This window comes from Schistocerca americana, chromosome 4 (genome assembly GCF_021461395.2).
Source record: "Schistocerca americana isolate TAMUIC-IGC-003095 chromosome 4, iqSchAmer2.1, whole genome shotgun sequence".
NCBI classification, from domain to species: Eukaryota; Metazoa; Arthropoda; class Insecta; order Orthoptera; family Acrididae; genus Schistocerca; species Schistocerca americana.
In genome coordinates this window covers 641,862,131-641,875,997 of record NC_060122.1, presented here as the reverse complement: position 1 = coordinate 641,875,997, position 13,867 = coordinate 641,862,131, and the positions used below count along the sequence as shown (strand labels likewise).

Below are 13,867 nucleotides of genomic sequence, written 5' to 3'. Positions count from 1 at the left end.
AGGCAGCTTTGGCGATAAACTGAGTTCCGAATGGTGTAATTAGAAGTCACCCGCGAAGAGTCCTTACCTCAGAATTGTGCCAAAGAGTGAATGCTAACGTTTTAAGTGATTATCGTCTGTTGAATAGTGAGGCGGCGAAAAGCCGAGAGACAAAGTGGTGTGTCAGCGTCGCAGGAGACAAGCGGCGAGATAGAGCGCAGTGACGCACTGCTGTCAGCCGTATCGGCGATGCGGACGCCGGCTTCGCCGCCTGCCAGTGAGAACGTGCCGGTGGCGACCACGGGCTGAGAACAGCGGCCAGCTGCCAGCGGCCGGCCGGGCGCGGCTCCTTTGATGAATCTCGCGCTGTCCGCGACGCTGCACAACGCCTCCGAGGGCGCGGCCGTGGGCTCGCCCTTCCTGCCGGCCAGCTTCTTCAACGCCACCTCCTGGTCTGCGGGGGCGGGCGCCAACGGCAGCGTCGCCGCCGCGCCCGACGTGGGCGACGTGCCGCAGGTGCCCGCCTACATCCGCACCGCCTCCACCGTCGCCTGCGTCATCATCATGAGCATCGGCGTGGCGGGCAACGCCATGGTGCCGGCCGTGATCCTGCGCAGCCGCGACATGCGCAACTCCACCAACATCTTCCTGGTCAACCTCAGCGTCGCCGACCTGCTCGTGCTCCTCGTCTGCACGCCCACCGTCCTCGTCGAGGTCCACTCGCGCCCGGAAGTCTGGCTGCTCGGAGAGACCATGTGTGAGTACGACCGCAAAGCGCTTTTGCACAGCTATACAGCACTCCATCGTAGGGCCAACAGTGGCCCATCAGGACCATCCGACCGCCCTGTCATCCTCAGCTGAGGATGCGGATAGGAGAGGCGTGTGCTCAGCACACCGCTCTCCCGGTCGTTATGATGGTTTTCTTTGACCGGAGCCGTTACTAGTCGGTTGAGTAGCTCCTCAATTGGCATCACGAGGCTGAGTGCACCCCGAAAAATGGCAACAGCACATGGCGGCCCGAATGGTCGCCCATCGAAGTGCCGGCCACGCCCGACAGCGCTTAACTTCGGTAATCTGACGGGAACCGGTGTATCCACCGCGGCAAAGCCGTTGTCTACAGCTATACAGGGTGAAAAGTATTTAAACAGACAAACTCTGGGAGGTTGTAGGGGACATCAAAACAAATATTTTTCCCTAATGTCTTTTTTTCCTATGAGGAGTATTTAAAACGGTAGAGGAAGATTTCTCTGGTCGCAAATTAATTAAACCAACAAACATTTTTTCCAATTTTTTTATGGTTCAAATGGCTCTAAGCACTATGAGACTTAACATCTGAGTTCATCAGTCCCCTAGAACATAGAACTACTTAAACCTAACTAACCTAAGGACATCACGCACATCCACGCCCGAGGCAGGTTTCGGACTTATGACCGCAGCGGTCACGCAGTTTCAGACTGAAGCGCCTACAACCGCATGGCCCCACCGGCCGGCATTTTTTTGTTTATGAGCAAGAGACAACACATTAACACAACCCAATGTCAGTTCCTCTACTGATGCAACAGGAGTTGCGTAAACAGGGTTGCGCATCTAGCCCCACACAAAGTCCAGAGGCGACATATCTGGGGATCGAGCAGGCCATGGTACAGGACCACCTCTGCCAATCCACGTTTCTGGGAACCGTCGGTCCAGGAATCGACGCACACGACGACCGAAAAGTGCCAGCGCCCCGTCATGTTGGAACCACATCCGTTGGCTTGTAGGGAGCGGGACGTCTTCCAGCAATTCTGGCAATGCTCTGGCGAGGAAATTGTAATAGTACCTGCCATTTAGTGGCCTAGGTAGCAGATACGGCCCAATTAACCAGTCCCCAACAAACACCGACCCACTCATTAACGAAGAACCGCACTTGATGAGCGCTAGTAACTGTGGCATATGGGTTATCCCCAGTCCAAACATGCGAATTGTGAATGTTGAAGACTCCATCATGCCCGAATGTTGCTTCATCGCTAAACAATACAGAGGATGGAAATGTAGGATGCATATCACACTGTTCCAGGTGCCACTGCGAAAACTCTGTTCTGGGTGGATGATCAACTGGTTCCAGGTTGTGGGCACGCTGTAAGTGAAATGGACGTAACAACTGCTCTCGAACGACTGTTCTTACATTCGTCTGTTTCGTCCCCATGTTACGTGCAATTTTACGAATGCTGATTGAAGGTTCCCGCTCCACATGCTGCAAGACAGCTTCCTCAAATTGTAGCGTTCATACCGTGCGACGGCGTTCCTGTCCAGGTAATCTGCTAAATGACCCGGTCTCACGCAGACGTTGGTACACAGCAACAAAGGTCGTATGATGCAGGATACAGCGATTAGGATATTGTTGTTGACAAACCCGCTGTGCAGCTCGTCCGTTGTGGTGCCCTACGTAGTATGCAACAACCATATCAGTGTACTCACTCCAGGTGTATCACTCCATTAGTAAACAAGAGACAATGCACTACTACACTGGTGGACAGCAGTTGCCTACAACTGAGGATCGTAATACGGCGTCTAACAACTGACGAGCGTAATACGACCTCCACCGGTTAAATAGTCCTCATAGGAAAAAATGACATTAGACAGAATTTTTTTTTATGCTCCCTGCAACCTCCCAGAGTTTGTCGGTTTAAATACTTTTCACCCTGTAGTAGACGAAGCGACTTCACGACAAATAGTAAATTATCTGCTCCCATTCCCTCACTGTCCTCCGGCCACTGTAGTAAAAGAACCTAGTGGAGGAAATTATCCAATTTAATACAATACCACCTGTTCTGTCTTCAGCATCAGGGTAAGTGGGGAGCATTCTTGCTGTGCACTTGGGAATATGGGGAAATGAACAAGCAGACGTAGCACCCAAGGAAGCCTGCTGGGAACATGCAGTGTCAAAATGTGTCATCGTCCGATAGACTGTCACTTCCATGCTTAATCGGTGAGCCATGCATCTGTCGGGGAGGAACGGCTGGTGGTGAAGGACACTGAGCTGAGGTTGGTAAAACCAACTATCCGGCTGTGACGTTCCTCGTACTAGTCATTCCGGATGGATGAGTGACCGTGACCAGCCTCCTAGTCGGGCACTTTTCTCTAACGCTTGGCTTCATACTCCGGCGAGATAGTGCGAGGCACAGTAGGTGAGGAAATGAACTGTTATGCGGCGGAGCAGAATTCATTTCTAAATTCACCCATTCTGATTCATGTTTTCCACGAATCCCACTACGACCACCATGGTTCTGCCTTCAACATGGACGCAGTTGAGCTTCTGTGCTATTATTATTAATCTGAGCCTGTGCACTGTCTTCATAAACTTATACTACTCTTAGTTGATAGCTCCATGTAGAAGTTGTTTTATGTTAAGCATGATTTGTTATGCCCTACGATTGGCAGCTATTTTCGGTAGTGGGTATTTCGTTACTCCCAATTTGGAAGTTAATTTATGCGGGTGTGAATTTATTATGTCTGTTATTATCCATGTTAATTTACACAGTGAATCACCTAAAACCTGTACCACAAATATTACGGAAATTGAAAGCGCTGTTGATGTGCGACCCGTCTTGTTAACCAATCAACATATTGTAATAAAACTTTGAAAGTGTACTTTTTGTGCAAACATACACTTCTTTTCAATGGAAGATTGGGTATTGCATTAACAAAATAAAATTAAGGCAATTCAGAATGTAAATGATGTTTGTTGTTTGATTTTAGTTCGAGTCGTTTACGAGACATCGTATTTCGAAAAGTTCTCTCACCGACACTTGCATAATACCTATGGTAGCAAACACTAAAGAACAACACAACTACGTACACTAGTTACGTGGATTCTGACCAGTAACGAGACGATTGACCATCACTAGTTTTGTTCAAATTACCACATGCAGCGGCAACACCCGCTTGCAATCTGGCATGGAACGACTGCTGCACACGTGCTAGCATTTCAGCGGAGATATCCGGGGACGTTGCAGTAATACGTCGTTGCATATCATCGAGTGTAGTTGGTATGTCCTTTCAGATAGGGTCTTTCAGCTTTCCCCACAGTAAAAGTCTACAGGCGTCAAATTCTAGGGGACGGGCCGGCCAAGGTAGAGGTGTTCTGGGTCCAGTCCAGCGATTTGTAAACAATTCGTGAAGACATGCTGTAGTACTTCGTGCTCTATGGGCTGGACGGCCATCATGTTGGTACCACATGTTGCTCCTAATCTGAAGCAGAACGACTTCTAGCACTAATGGAAGATGGTCTGTCAGGAGGCTGCGATAGATGTGGGCATTCAGTGTTCCGTCTATGAAAAACGGGCCCATGAACTGACGGTTCACTATCCCACACCAGACGTTCACACGCTGACGTTACACGTGACGGAGCCAACTGGGATTATCATCAGTCCAAGAGTGCATGTTTCGGTGGTTTACCTGGCCATGATGCCAAGTGTGGTTTCATCACTAAACAAGATACATGATATGTCTGGAGTATCCTGTTTTTAGTGCCCATATACAGAAATTAAAACAATTTTCATAATCGTTTTCATGCAGTTCCTAATGGAGAAAGATTTGATAGGGATGTAACCCATGTCGATGGAGAATGCGCAGGACACTTGCCTGACTCACGCTACTTCCTCGTGAGAGCCAATGTGCGGATCAACTGCATCAGCATCAGGAACATTAATTTCCCTCTCTCCTGTCCTCACTTGTTTCCTTCTGTTGCCGGCCTGGGTGGCCGAGCGGTTCTGGCGCTACAGTCTGGAGCTGCGCGACCGCTACGGTCGCAGGTTTGAATCCTGCCTCGGACATGGATGTGTGTGATGTCCTTGGGTTAGTTAGGTTTAAGTAGTTCTAAGTTCTAGGGGACTGATGACCTCAGATGTTAAGTCCCATAGTGCTCAGAGCCATTTTTCCTTCTGTTACTTCGTCCAGGTATTACACCACCACTTTCACGTAACTTATTGAAGAGGCCCATAAATAATTGACGAGATGGTTTATGTCTATTGGGATATTTTGCCGCATACACCGTAAAAGAACGAACAGCATTCCTCCTACACTTTTCACACGCCGTGAGCATGACGGCTTTTTCTGCATTGGTAAATCACATCGTCCACTCAACACCCAATGCTTGTACTGCCACACACTAACTAGCAAGCCGCAATGCACTCAGCGAACACACAAGCACACTGTAAGCAAACGTCACTACATAGTACCTAGCAACTACGCAGGTTGAATGGTACGAACGAGCGTCGGTGTGGAAACTTTTCAAAATAAGAAATTTTGTAAACGACTCGGACTAGAATCCTGCAACAAATGACTTTCTAATTTACCCTACTTTTAGTTTGTTAATTTCATCAGGCACAGTACTATTTTAAAAATATATATTTGCACAAAAATGCTCTTTCTAAGTACTATGTTTATTGGCTAACAATACGAGCCCCTTCCTGCCAGTCCATATTGTGAAAACTGCACATCAATAGAACTTTAAATTTCCACAGTATTTGGAGAGAAAGTTGTAGGTGATTCACCCTGTATATTAATTGTAATCATTAACTATAATGTTTTACTTCAGTCTGGCATTTTCAGTCAGTATCATACGAATTATTTGTGGTAACTGCAGAAATGTAAATTAAGTTTATTGCAGTTGCTCTCATTTCCGCAAAATACATCCATTTTGGATCAAGAATAGATTGAATATAGCTACTCAAATGGCTCTGAGCACTATGGGACTTAACATCTATGGTCATCAGTCCCCTAGAATTTACAACTACTTAAACCTAACTAACCTAAGGACATCACACACATACATGCCCGAGGCAGGATTCGAACCTGCGACCGTAGCAGTCGCGCGGTTCCGGACTGAGCGCCTAGAACCGCTAGACCACCGCGGCCGGCTATAGTTACTCCATACTAAACCTACGTAAAAGTAGTAATCATTTTTCCATCAAATACTAAAATTAAAAGCAACAAAATTGTATGCTCCTTCTACATTTCTTGAGTGTTGTGTAGTTCATCTTCCAGATACTTCTGGCTAATGATATAGTTTCGACCATACAGCTATAAACAGTAATTTTACCTCGACTCTCCGTGAAACGGCCGAAATTAGTACGTTGTCAATGCTGGAGCTTGTTACACATAAAACGTCAGGTACCCTGTAGAAAATCTTTTGTTTTCTTCTAACGGTGCCGTCCTTTCAAAAGATGGAGCATGACACATCCACTGCAATGCCGCTGCATACTAAGTTTAACTTGTTAAATCTTCAGAAATTCCTTAGTAGAAGGGAGCTTCATAATCTAATTTTGACGAATTTATAGGAACATTATTTTTACTTGCTTCCACGTAGCAGTTTCTTACTTTTTGCACTGTTAGAAGATACTTACGGCCAACTACGTGGGCTAAAACACACGTTTATTTGCCCGACAAAAGAATGGAAGCACTATACAGGAGTATTCTTTAAAGCTCTAAACGGTTATGTAATGTTGCAGAAGTTAGTTGAACATATTTAAAGAACCTTTTTTTTGCATTCAAACAATTAACGAATCCTTATGTCGAAATTGTTCCCCGTGTACATACAGGCAAGGCCGTACATTAGTACAGGATGACTTCGCAATTCACTACAACTTTACCTTCATTTATGCCCCAAATGCGTTGTGTGGGTGCTCTCGCCTTAATGATCTTTCATTAATAAGTAAAATATTTCTGAGTTACTCGGTTGTGTTGTCCCATGTGTGTTTTGTTTGTATTCTTGAATACTCACTGACGCACGTAGTATACCATCCTTTGTAGCTCTTTTATACGGACTATTAGAGATTGCAGCCCACTGAGAAAAGCGAGGTACTGATATTGATGACGACTCAAATGATTACCATCTGGCACCATGTGTTGTTTCATCGTAGATGCTGAGGCCTCTTGAATGTATACTAAGATCGATTTCCTTATTATCTAAGAATCTCTCGATTTCCAGGTGTAACATGTAATGTTAATATACACGTTTCACAAAATTCAATTTTAAGTTCTCTTTGTCACATCAAGAAGCTGGCCTGATATAAGAATGGAAAAGATGAAGCGCGAACTGTTCAGCCATATACATCCTATCGTATTTAGGGAAATCTGAGGTGAAGAAACGTGAAACACCGACAAATGCCACTCATTACGTCGTCGACTGCCATCTCCCTTTGGTCTCGACTCCAGAGAGTAGCTGAGAGGTTCAGTTTTCCATTAAGTCAGTAAATGGAAATGCTGTGTCTTACCCGGGAGAGAGCACTCGCAGACTCGAAGGGGTGAGAAAGAGGCTGATCCCAATTTTCTTAAAGCCAGAGGTCGATTTGGTGTGTGCCGAACCTGTTTCAAGCTTTTATGACTTTTCATGAGTCTGGAGTGACCATTTACTAGGAGTCTTCGACACCTCAGTCGCGCTACAGCTTCCCAGATAGTAAATAAATCTTCATAAATTGTAACCTTTATGTTTGTACTTATGATTGTGTAAAGTTCGTTTTTGAACTTCTAACGTACAACGTCTGTGTGTATGTGTTTTTCTCGGTGTATAACTTTTGTGCGTAACTGTGTTAATGTTCTTGCGAAATGACTGTACTATTTTGTGAATATTGAATGTGCCTGTGCAGCACTATGGATGTAGAATGGTATAGAATATTCTCAATACAATATTCTAAACGTAATAGGAAGTCTGACCTAACCTTTATGACTGGTACGGTTGCCAGGTTAATTCACAAAATTACCGAACATTGACTGGCGAAAGATTTTCTGAGCTCAATGGAACAGTACACGTAAAATATTGTATTTATAATTGCTAGTACAGCTTCCAAAAATTTTTGTCTCCTTTCAGTTTTTGGTAAAACACGTTGCACGTTGCTTGCCGACTTCAGCTTAAAACGAAAGCATAGGGACTTTTTTCTACTATACCGACACTTATTTTGTTTCTAACATCGGACAATGAAAGATTCATGCGACTGAAGACTCTTCCCAAAAAGGCATTGCTGCCCTGAACCGCTATGAAGTGTTTTATGAGTTTCCTTATCTTAAGAGTTTCTTCTCCGTTTAAAAACGTTTTCCACGAAAGTGAGTTTGTGTTCATAGAAGCTTGACTTTTTTGTTGTTCGAAAGTGTATGCATTTTTCAGTATCGACCATCTTTGATGCCTGTACATATTTTTATATGTAGGATATATTTTTGCTGCAGCCATGTAACTGATAATTTTCAAAGGAGATTTTTCGTAGTCAAACTAATTTTTAAGATAATATTAGACTCTCTGGTAGTCTACGAGAGCTTTATTTTTGAACTTATTTCGTTGAACCTCATTTAGTTTTAACATTTCTTGGTTGACTTGTGCCCCAAAGAAACAACCATTCTTACGTGATTAAATATCCACTTTTAAAGTGACCATAAAATTGTTTAATTCTACTGAATTTTGCGAATAAATAAATAAATTCGTTATATGAATGAAATTCTAAAAGTACCAAGTACCAAACCACTTATGCTTCGGTATCGGAAACGGGGTAGAAATACCGAACAGTTCGGTAAACCGCAGAACACCTGGTAACTGAGGTGACTGATAACCTTTCCACAATCAAGACTTTGATACGGATTTAGATGTAGAACAACAACATCAGTTAGTAATACTACTCTGAGTTTCTCTAGAAATGGATAAATGTTCATTGTCCCCTAAAAACACCAAACTACGTTCTTTTTTCGTTGTTGTTGTTGTCTTCAGTCCAGAGACTGGTTTGATGCAGCTCTCCATCCTGTGCAAGCTTATTCATCTCCGAGTAACTACCGCAACCTTCAACCTTCTGAATTTGCTTAGTGTATTCATCTCTTCGTTTACCTCTACGATTTTTACCCTCCACTATTCTCTCCAATACTAAATTTATGATCCCTTGGTGATCCACAACGTGTCCTACCAACTTGTCCCTTCTTTTAGTCAGGTTGTGCCACAATTTCCACTTATCCCCAGTTCTCTTCAGTACCTCCTCATTCGTTACGTGATCTACCCATCTAATCTTCAGCATTCTTCTGTAGCACCACATTTAGAAAGCTTCTATTCTCTTCTTGTCTAAACCGTTTATCGTTCAGGTTTCACTTCCATACATGGCTACACTCCATACAAATACTTTCAGAAACGACTTCCTGACACTTAAATCTACACTCGATGTTAACAATTTTTTTTTCTTCAGAAACGCTTTCCTTGCCATTGCCAGTGTACATTTGATATCCTCTCTACTTCGATCATCATCAGTTATTTTACTCCCCAAATAGCAAAACTCCTTTACTACTTTAAGTGTCTCATTTCCTAATCTAATTCCCTCAGCATCACCCGACTTAATTCGACTACATTCCATTATCCTCGTTTTGCTTTTGTTGATGTTCATCTTATATCCTCCTTCCAAGACACTGTCCATTCCGTTGAACTGCTCTTCCAAGTCCTTTGCTGTCTCTGACAGAATTACGATGTCATCCGCGAACATCAAAGTTTTTATTTCTTCTCCACGGATTTTAATACCTACTCCGAATTTTTCTTTTGTTTCCTTTACTGCTTGCTAAATTCACAGGGGGAGGCGGGGGGAGAGGCGGCTACAACCCCGTCTCACTCCCTTCCCAACCACTGCTTCCCTTTCATGTCCCCCTACTCTGATAACTGCCATCTGGTTTCTGTAGAAATCGTACATAGCCTTTCTCTCTCTGTATTAGACTTAGGAGTTAATATCATGGAATTTAGTATCAAGCACTGGGTAAATAATTTCAATCGTTGGAATCATTATATTTATTACAATGATATGAGAAAGAAAGATTACAAATCGAGCAATCATTCAGAGCTAACGTAAGTAGAACAACCGAATGACTACAAAATAACCATGGGCGGGTAGAGAGGCAGCATTGGTCAGTATTTCTGGAGGGAAGATACAGTGACTTGTTGCGTCCATGCCATGTATAGTTGCTGCACTATGCCGAGCCAAAGGAGGTCCGACACGATATTAGGAGGTATCCCAAGATACCTGTCCCATCGGTGTAAACTGCCCTGTGAGGATGACGTCAGTGTGGATTGTGGAGGGACGTGGAGGAAGCATGTAAGGTGGGGGGGGGGGGGCGGAGAGGAAGTGGGCTGGCCAGACCCCTGGTGCCGTCGCGCCTTTAATCCTGGCCCGGGTCCAGGCCTCGCGGCCGCACAGCACAGCTGCGCACCAGAGAGATTACCGCCGCTCCCCGCTCGTTAGGCGCCCTTCCATCTTTCGCTGATTTCATTACCAGCAGCTCTAAATGTAATTCATGAGCCCGTCGTGACTCATTTCAAGTCCGCGGGAAGCCCACGATTTGCTGGGACTTTGCTAGTCTAACTCCGTAGGCTGAAATTACTGTACTTCACTGCAGTCGGGGTTGTACGAGAGGACAACAGTTAATTCGACGACCTATGTCCTCCTCTTTCTTTTTTGCCGTCGAGTGTGCTTTAAAAACTACAAATTTTTGCGTCTGTTAGCCTCTGGTGCCAACGACCTAGCCGCGGTGGTAATACCGGTTCCCGTCGGATCACCGAAGTTATGTGCTGTGGGGCTTGTCTGGCACTTGGATGGTTGACTGTCCGGTCTGCCGAGCGCTATTGGCAACTGGGGAACACTCAGCCCTTCTGAGGCAAATTGGCTGGCTACGTGACTGAGAAGTATCGGCTCCGCTCACGAAAGCTGACGATGGCCAGGAGAGCGGTATGCTGACCACACGCCACTCCATATCCGCATCATTGACGACTGTCGGTGGAGGATGACACGGCGGTTGGACGGTAGAGTTAGGCCTTCAAGGCCTGTTCGGACGGAGAGAGAGATTAGCGTCTGGCGAGTTGTATCATAACAGTAATTTACCTGTCCATGTGATCAACTACGTCTACAAGTACAATCCATAAGAATTTGTACAGTGAGGGAACTCCGTAAATACACTACTGGCCATTAATATTGCCACACCAAGAAGAAATGCAGATCATAAACAAATATATTATACTAGAACTGACATGTGATTACATTTCCACGCAATTTGGGTGCATAGATCCCGTGAAATCAGTACACAGAACAACCACCTCTGGCCGTAATAACGGCCTTGATACGCCTGCGCATTGAGTCAAACAGAGCTTGGATGGCGTATACAGGTACAGCTGCCCATGCAGCTTCAACACGATACCACCGTTCATCAAGAGTAGTGACAGGCGTATTGTGACCAGCTAGTTGCTCGGCCACCATTGACCACAGGTTTTCAGTTGGTGAGAGTGCCGTCAATGCGAACAAGAGGTGATCGAGACATGTAACCAATGGCACCCCATACCATCACGCCGGGTGATACGCCAGTATGGCGATGACGAATACACTCTTCCAATGTGCGTTCACTGCGATGTCGCCAAACAAGGATGCGACCATCATGATGCTGTAAACAGAACCTGGACTCATCCGAAAAATGACGTTTTGCCATTCGTGCACCCAGGTTCGTCGTTGAGTACACCGACGTAGGCGCTCCTGTCTGTGATGCAGCGTCAAGGGTAACCGCAGCCATGGTCTCCGAGCTGATAGTCCATGCTGCTGCAAACTTCGTCGAACTAATCGTGCAGATGGTTGTTGTCTTCCAAACGTCCCCATCTCTTTACTCAGGGATCGAGACGTGGCTGCACGATCCGTTACAGCCATGTGGATAAGATGCGTGTCATCTCGACTGCTAGTGATATGAGGCCGTTGGGATCCAGCAGGGCGTTCCTTATTACCCTCTTGAACCCACTGATTCCGTATTCTGCTAACAGTCATTGGATCTCGACTAACGCGAGCAGCAATGTCGCGATACGATAAACCGCAATCGCGATAGGCTACAATCCGACCTTTATCAAAGTCGGAAATGTGATGGTACGCATTTCTCCTCCTTACACGAGGCATCACAACAACGTTTCACCAGGCAACGCCGGTCAACTGCTGTTTGTGTATGAGAAATCGGTTGGAATCTTTCCTCATGTCAGCACTTTGTAGGTGTCGGCACCGGCGCCAACCTTGTGTGAATGCTCTGAATAGCTAATCATTTGCATGTCACAGCATCGTCTTTCTGTTGGTTAAATTTCACGTCCGTAGCACGTTATCTTCGTGGTGTACCAATTTTAATGCCCGGTAGTGTATAAGAGTAATTTACCTGTCCTTGTGAGCAACTAGACCTACAAGTACAATCTGTAATAATCTGTACGGAGAGGGTACTCCATAAATATATTACTGATTTTGTGCCCTATTCCATTCGTCAGTTGATCGAGGGAAGACATATTGTCAGTATGCATAGGTAGTCGGTCTGATGTCTCTCACCTTCCTTTCATGGTTCGTATCCGATATATTCGACGGTGGCCGCATGATTGTTGCGTGGTTTCCTCGAAAAACCGTTGTCTTACTGTTTAAGTTCTCCATGAATCCCTGTTACGGTTTTGTATGTGTTGCACTGACCTGTTATAATTCTAGCAACGCGTCTCTGGATTCGAGGTACACCCGCCGTGTTGTACACTTGATACTTATAATGACTTCCACTGTGCTACAAACTCTAGAACTGGTCAGACTATGCAGTAGAGGAGAGGTGCGGGGTTGACTGTTAACGGTGAAGATGTGGTTCAACTGAAATTAATTCACACATAACTAAAACAACGAAATATTTTATCCCTTTCACAGGCAATGTGGGTTTCTCTCTCCTATTTGCAGGAGAAGTGACCGTACCTTGGAAGGGATGAGCTACCACTGTCATCCACCACAATAATGAGATAATTGTGTTCACGGAAAACAAATGCCGTGTTTTATTACTTACTTTACTAAAGAGTACATCGTTGGACTGCCAGAACCATGTTCGCAATTTTTACGGTAGCAGCTAGCTGTGAACAAAGAGTACTCTGGCACTAACTGAAACAACACACAGGAGCGCACGCACGCACCCACGCATACATGCATTCACGCACACACACACACACACACACACACACACACACACACACACACACACACAGCAACCCGAATGCAGCACACTGCTCTAATGCAGCTTGTTACCCACTTTCAGAGAGTTTTACCCCAAGGGAAAATTATGTATTATACCACAAGGGAAAGTAATGACGAGACGGCTTGCCTCATGGAATCTGTTCGCAAGTCGACGTATGGGCTGTGGAGATGGACCGCGAAAGGCCACGTAACTCAATTAAGGACTAAGGAAAACTGAGAAAATATGAGGGAGAACATCGGGACCCTATTGGTTTCATAGCCTCTAGGTACAAAATTTTCGTTCACGAAGGTCCAGACCATTTGGCTCTAAGTGCCAACACAAGCGGCGATGACCTGGAAGAGCCGCCCATGACTCTTCCGTAGCTTAAGCCAGTGGCGATCAGCCCCTATTGTAGCCAAAGGCAGCGGAAGATTGCAGTGTGCGAGGCAGTGGGGCCAAACGATCGGGGCTGCACAGTACCCGACAGTCTGACCGCAGTTATTGGCGCCCTTTATACTGGTCTAGGCTTGCGACGCAGCTCTCCTGTTCTCATTCGCAACATTACTGCTTATTGTATTTAATGTGCTACCAGTTTCGTACTTCATACGATGAAGTTAGTAGTGCGGGAAAATTTAGAGGGGTAACTATCTGCTCTGGGAATATACGATTAACATCCTTAATTGGCCGTTTACTTTAGATATTTAAGCACCAACTTTGCCAAGAAACGATAGTAGACGCTCTTTCACATGCGTTTGAGAAACGAACCGCTACAGCTAGTGTCTTCTACGGTATTTCCTTTACTGATAGATTATATTAGATTTACTTTTCGATCTATAGATCCACCGCAAGGAGATCCTCAAGGACGTAAAAATATTGGAGTGATACTCCAGAGCTGTCGCAAAAA

General features: G+C 45.2%; 1 protein-coding gene and 1 pseudogene across 1 annotated transcript in view; one reads left to right on the top strand and one right to left on the bottom strand.

The window, feature by feature from the left end:
* Positions 1 to 333: 333 nt before the first annotated feature.
* LOC124613668 (kappa-type opioid receptor-like) overlaps positions 334 to 13,867 on the top strand; it is a 519,922-nt gene continuing 506,388 nt past the window's right edge. Inside the window, exon 1 of the mRNA XM_047142385.1 lies at positions 334 to 736. Coding sequence (XP_046998341.1) covers positions 334 to 736 — 403 coding nt within the window. The remainder of the gene's footprint in view (positions 737 to 13,867) is intronic.
* LOC124614615 lies at positions 977 to 1,094 on the bottom strand (annotated as a pseudogene).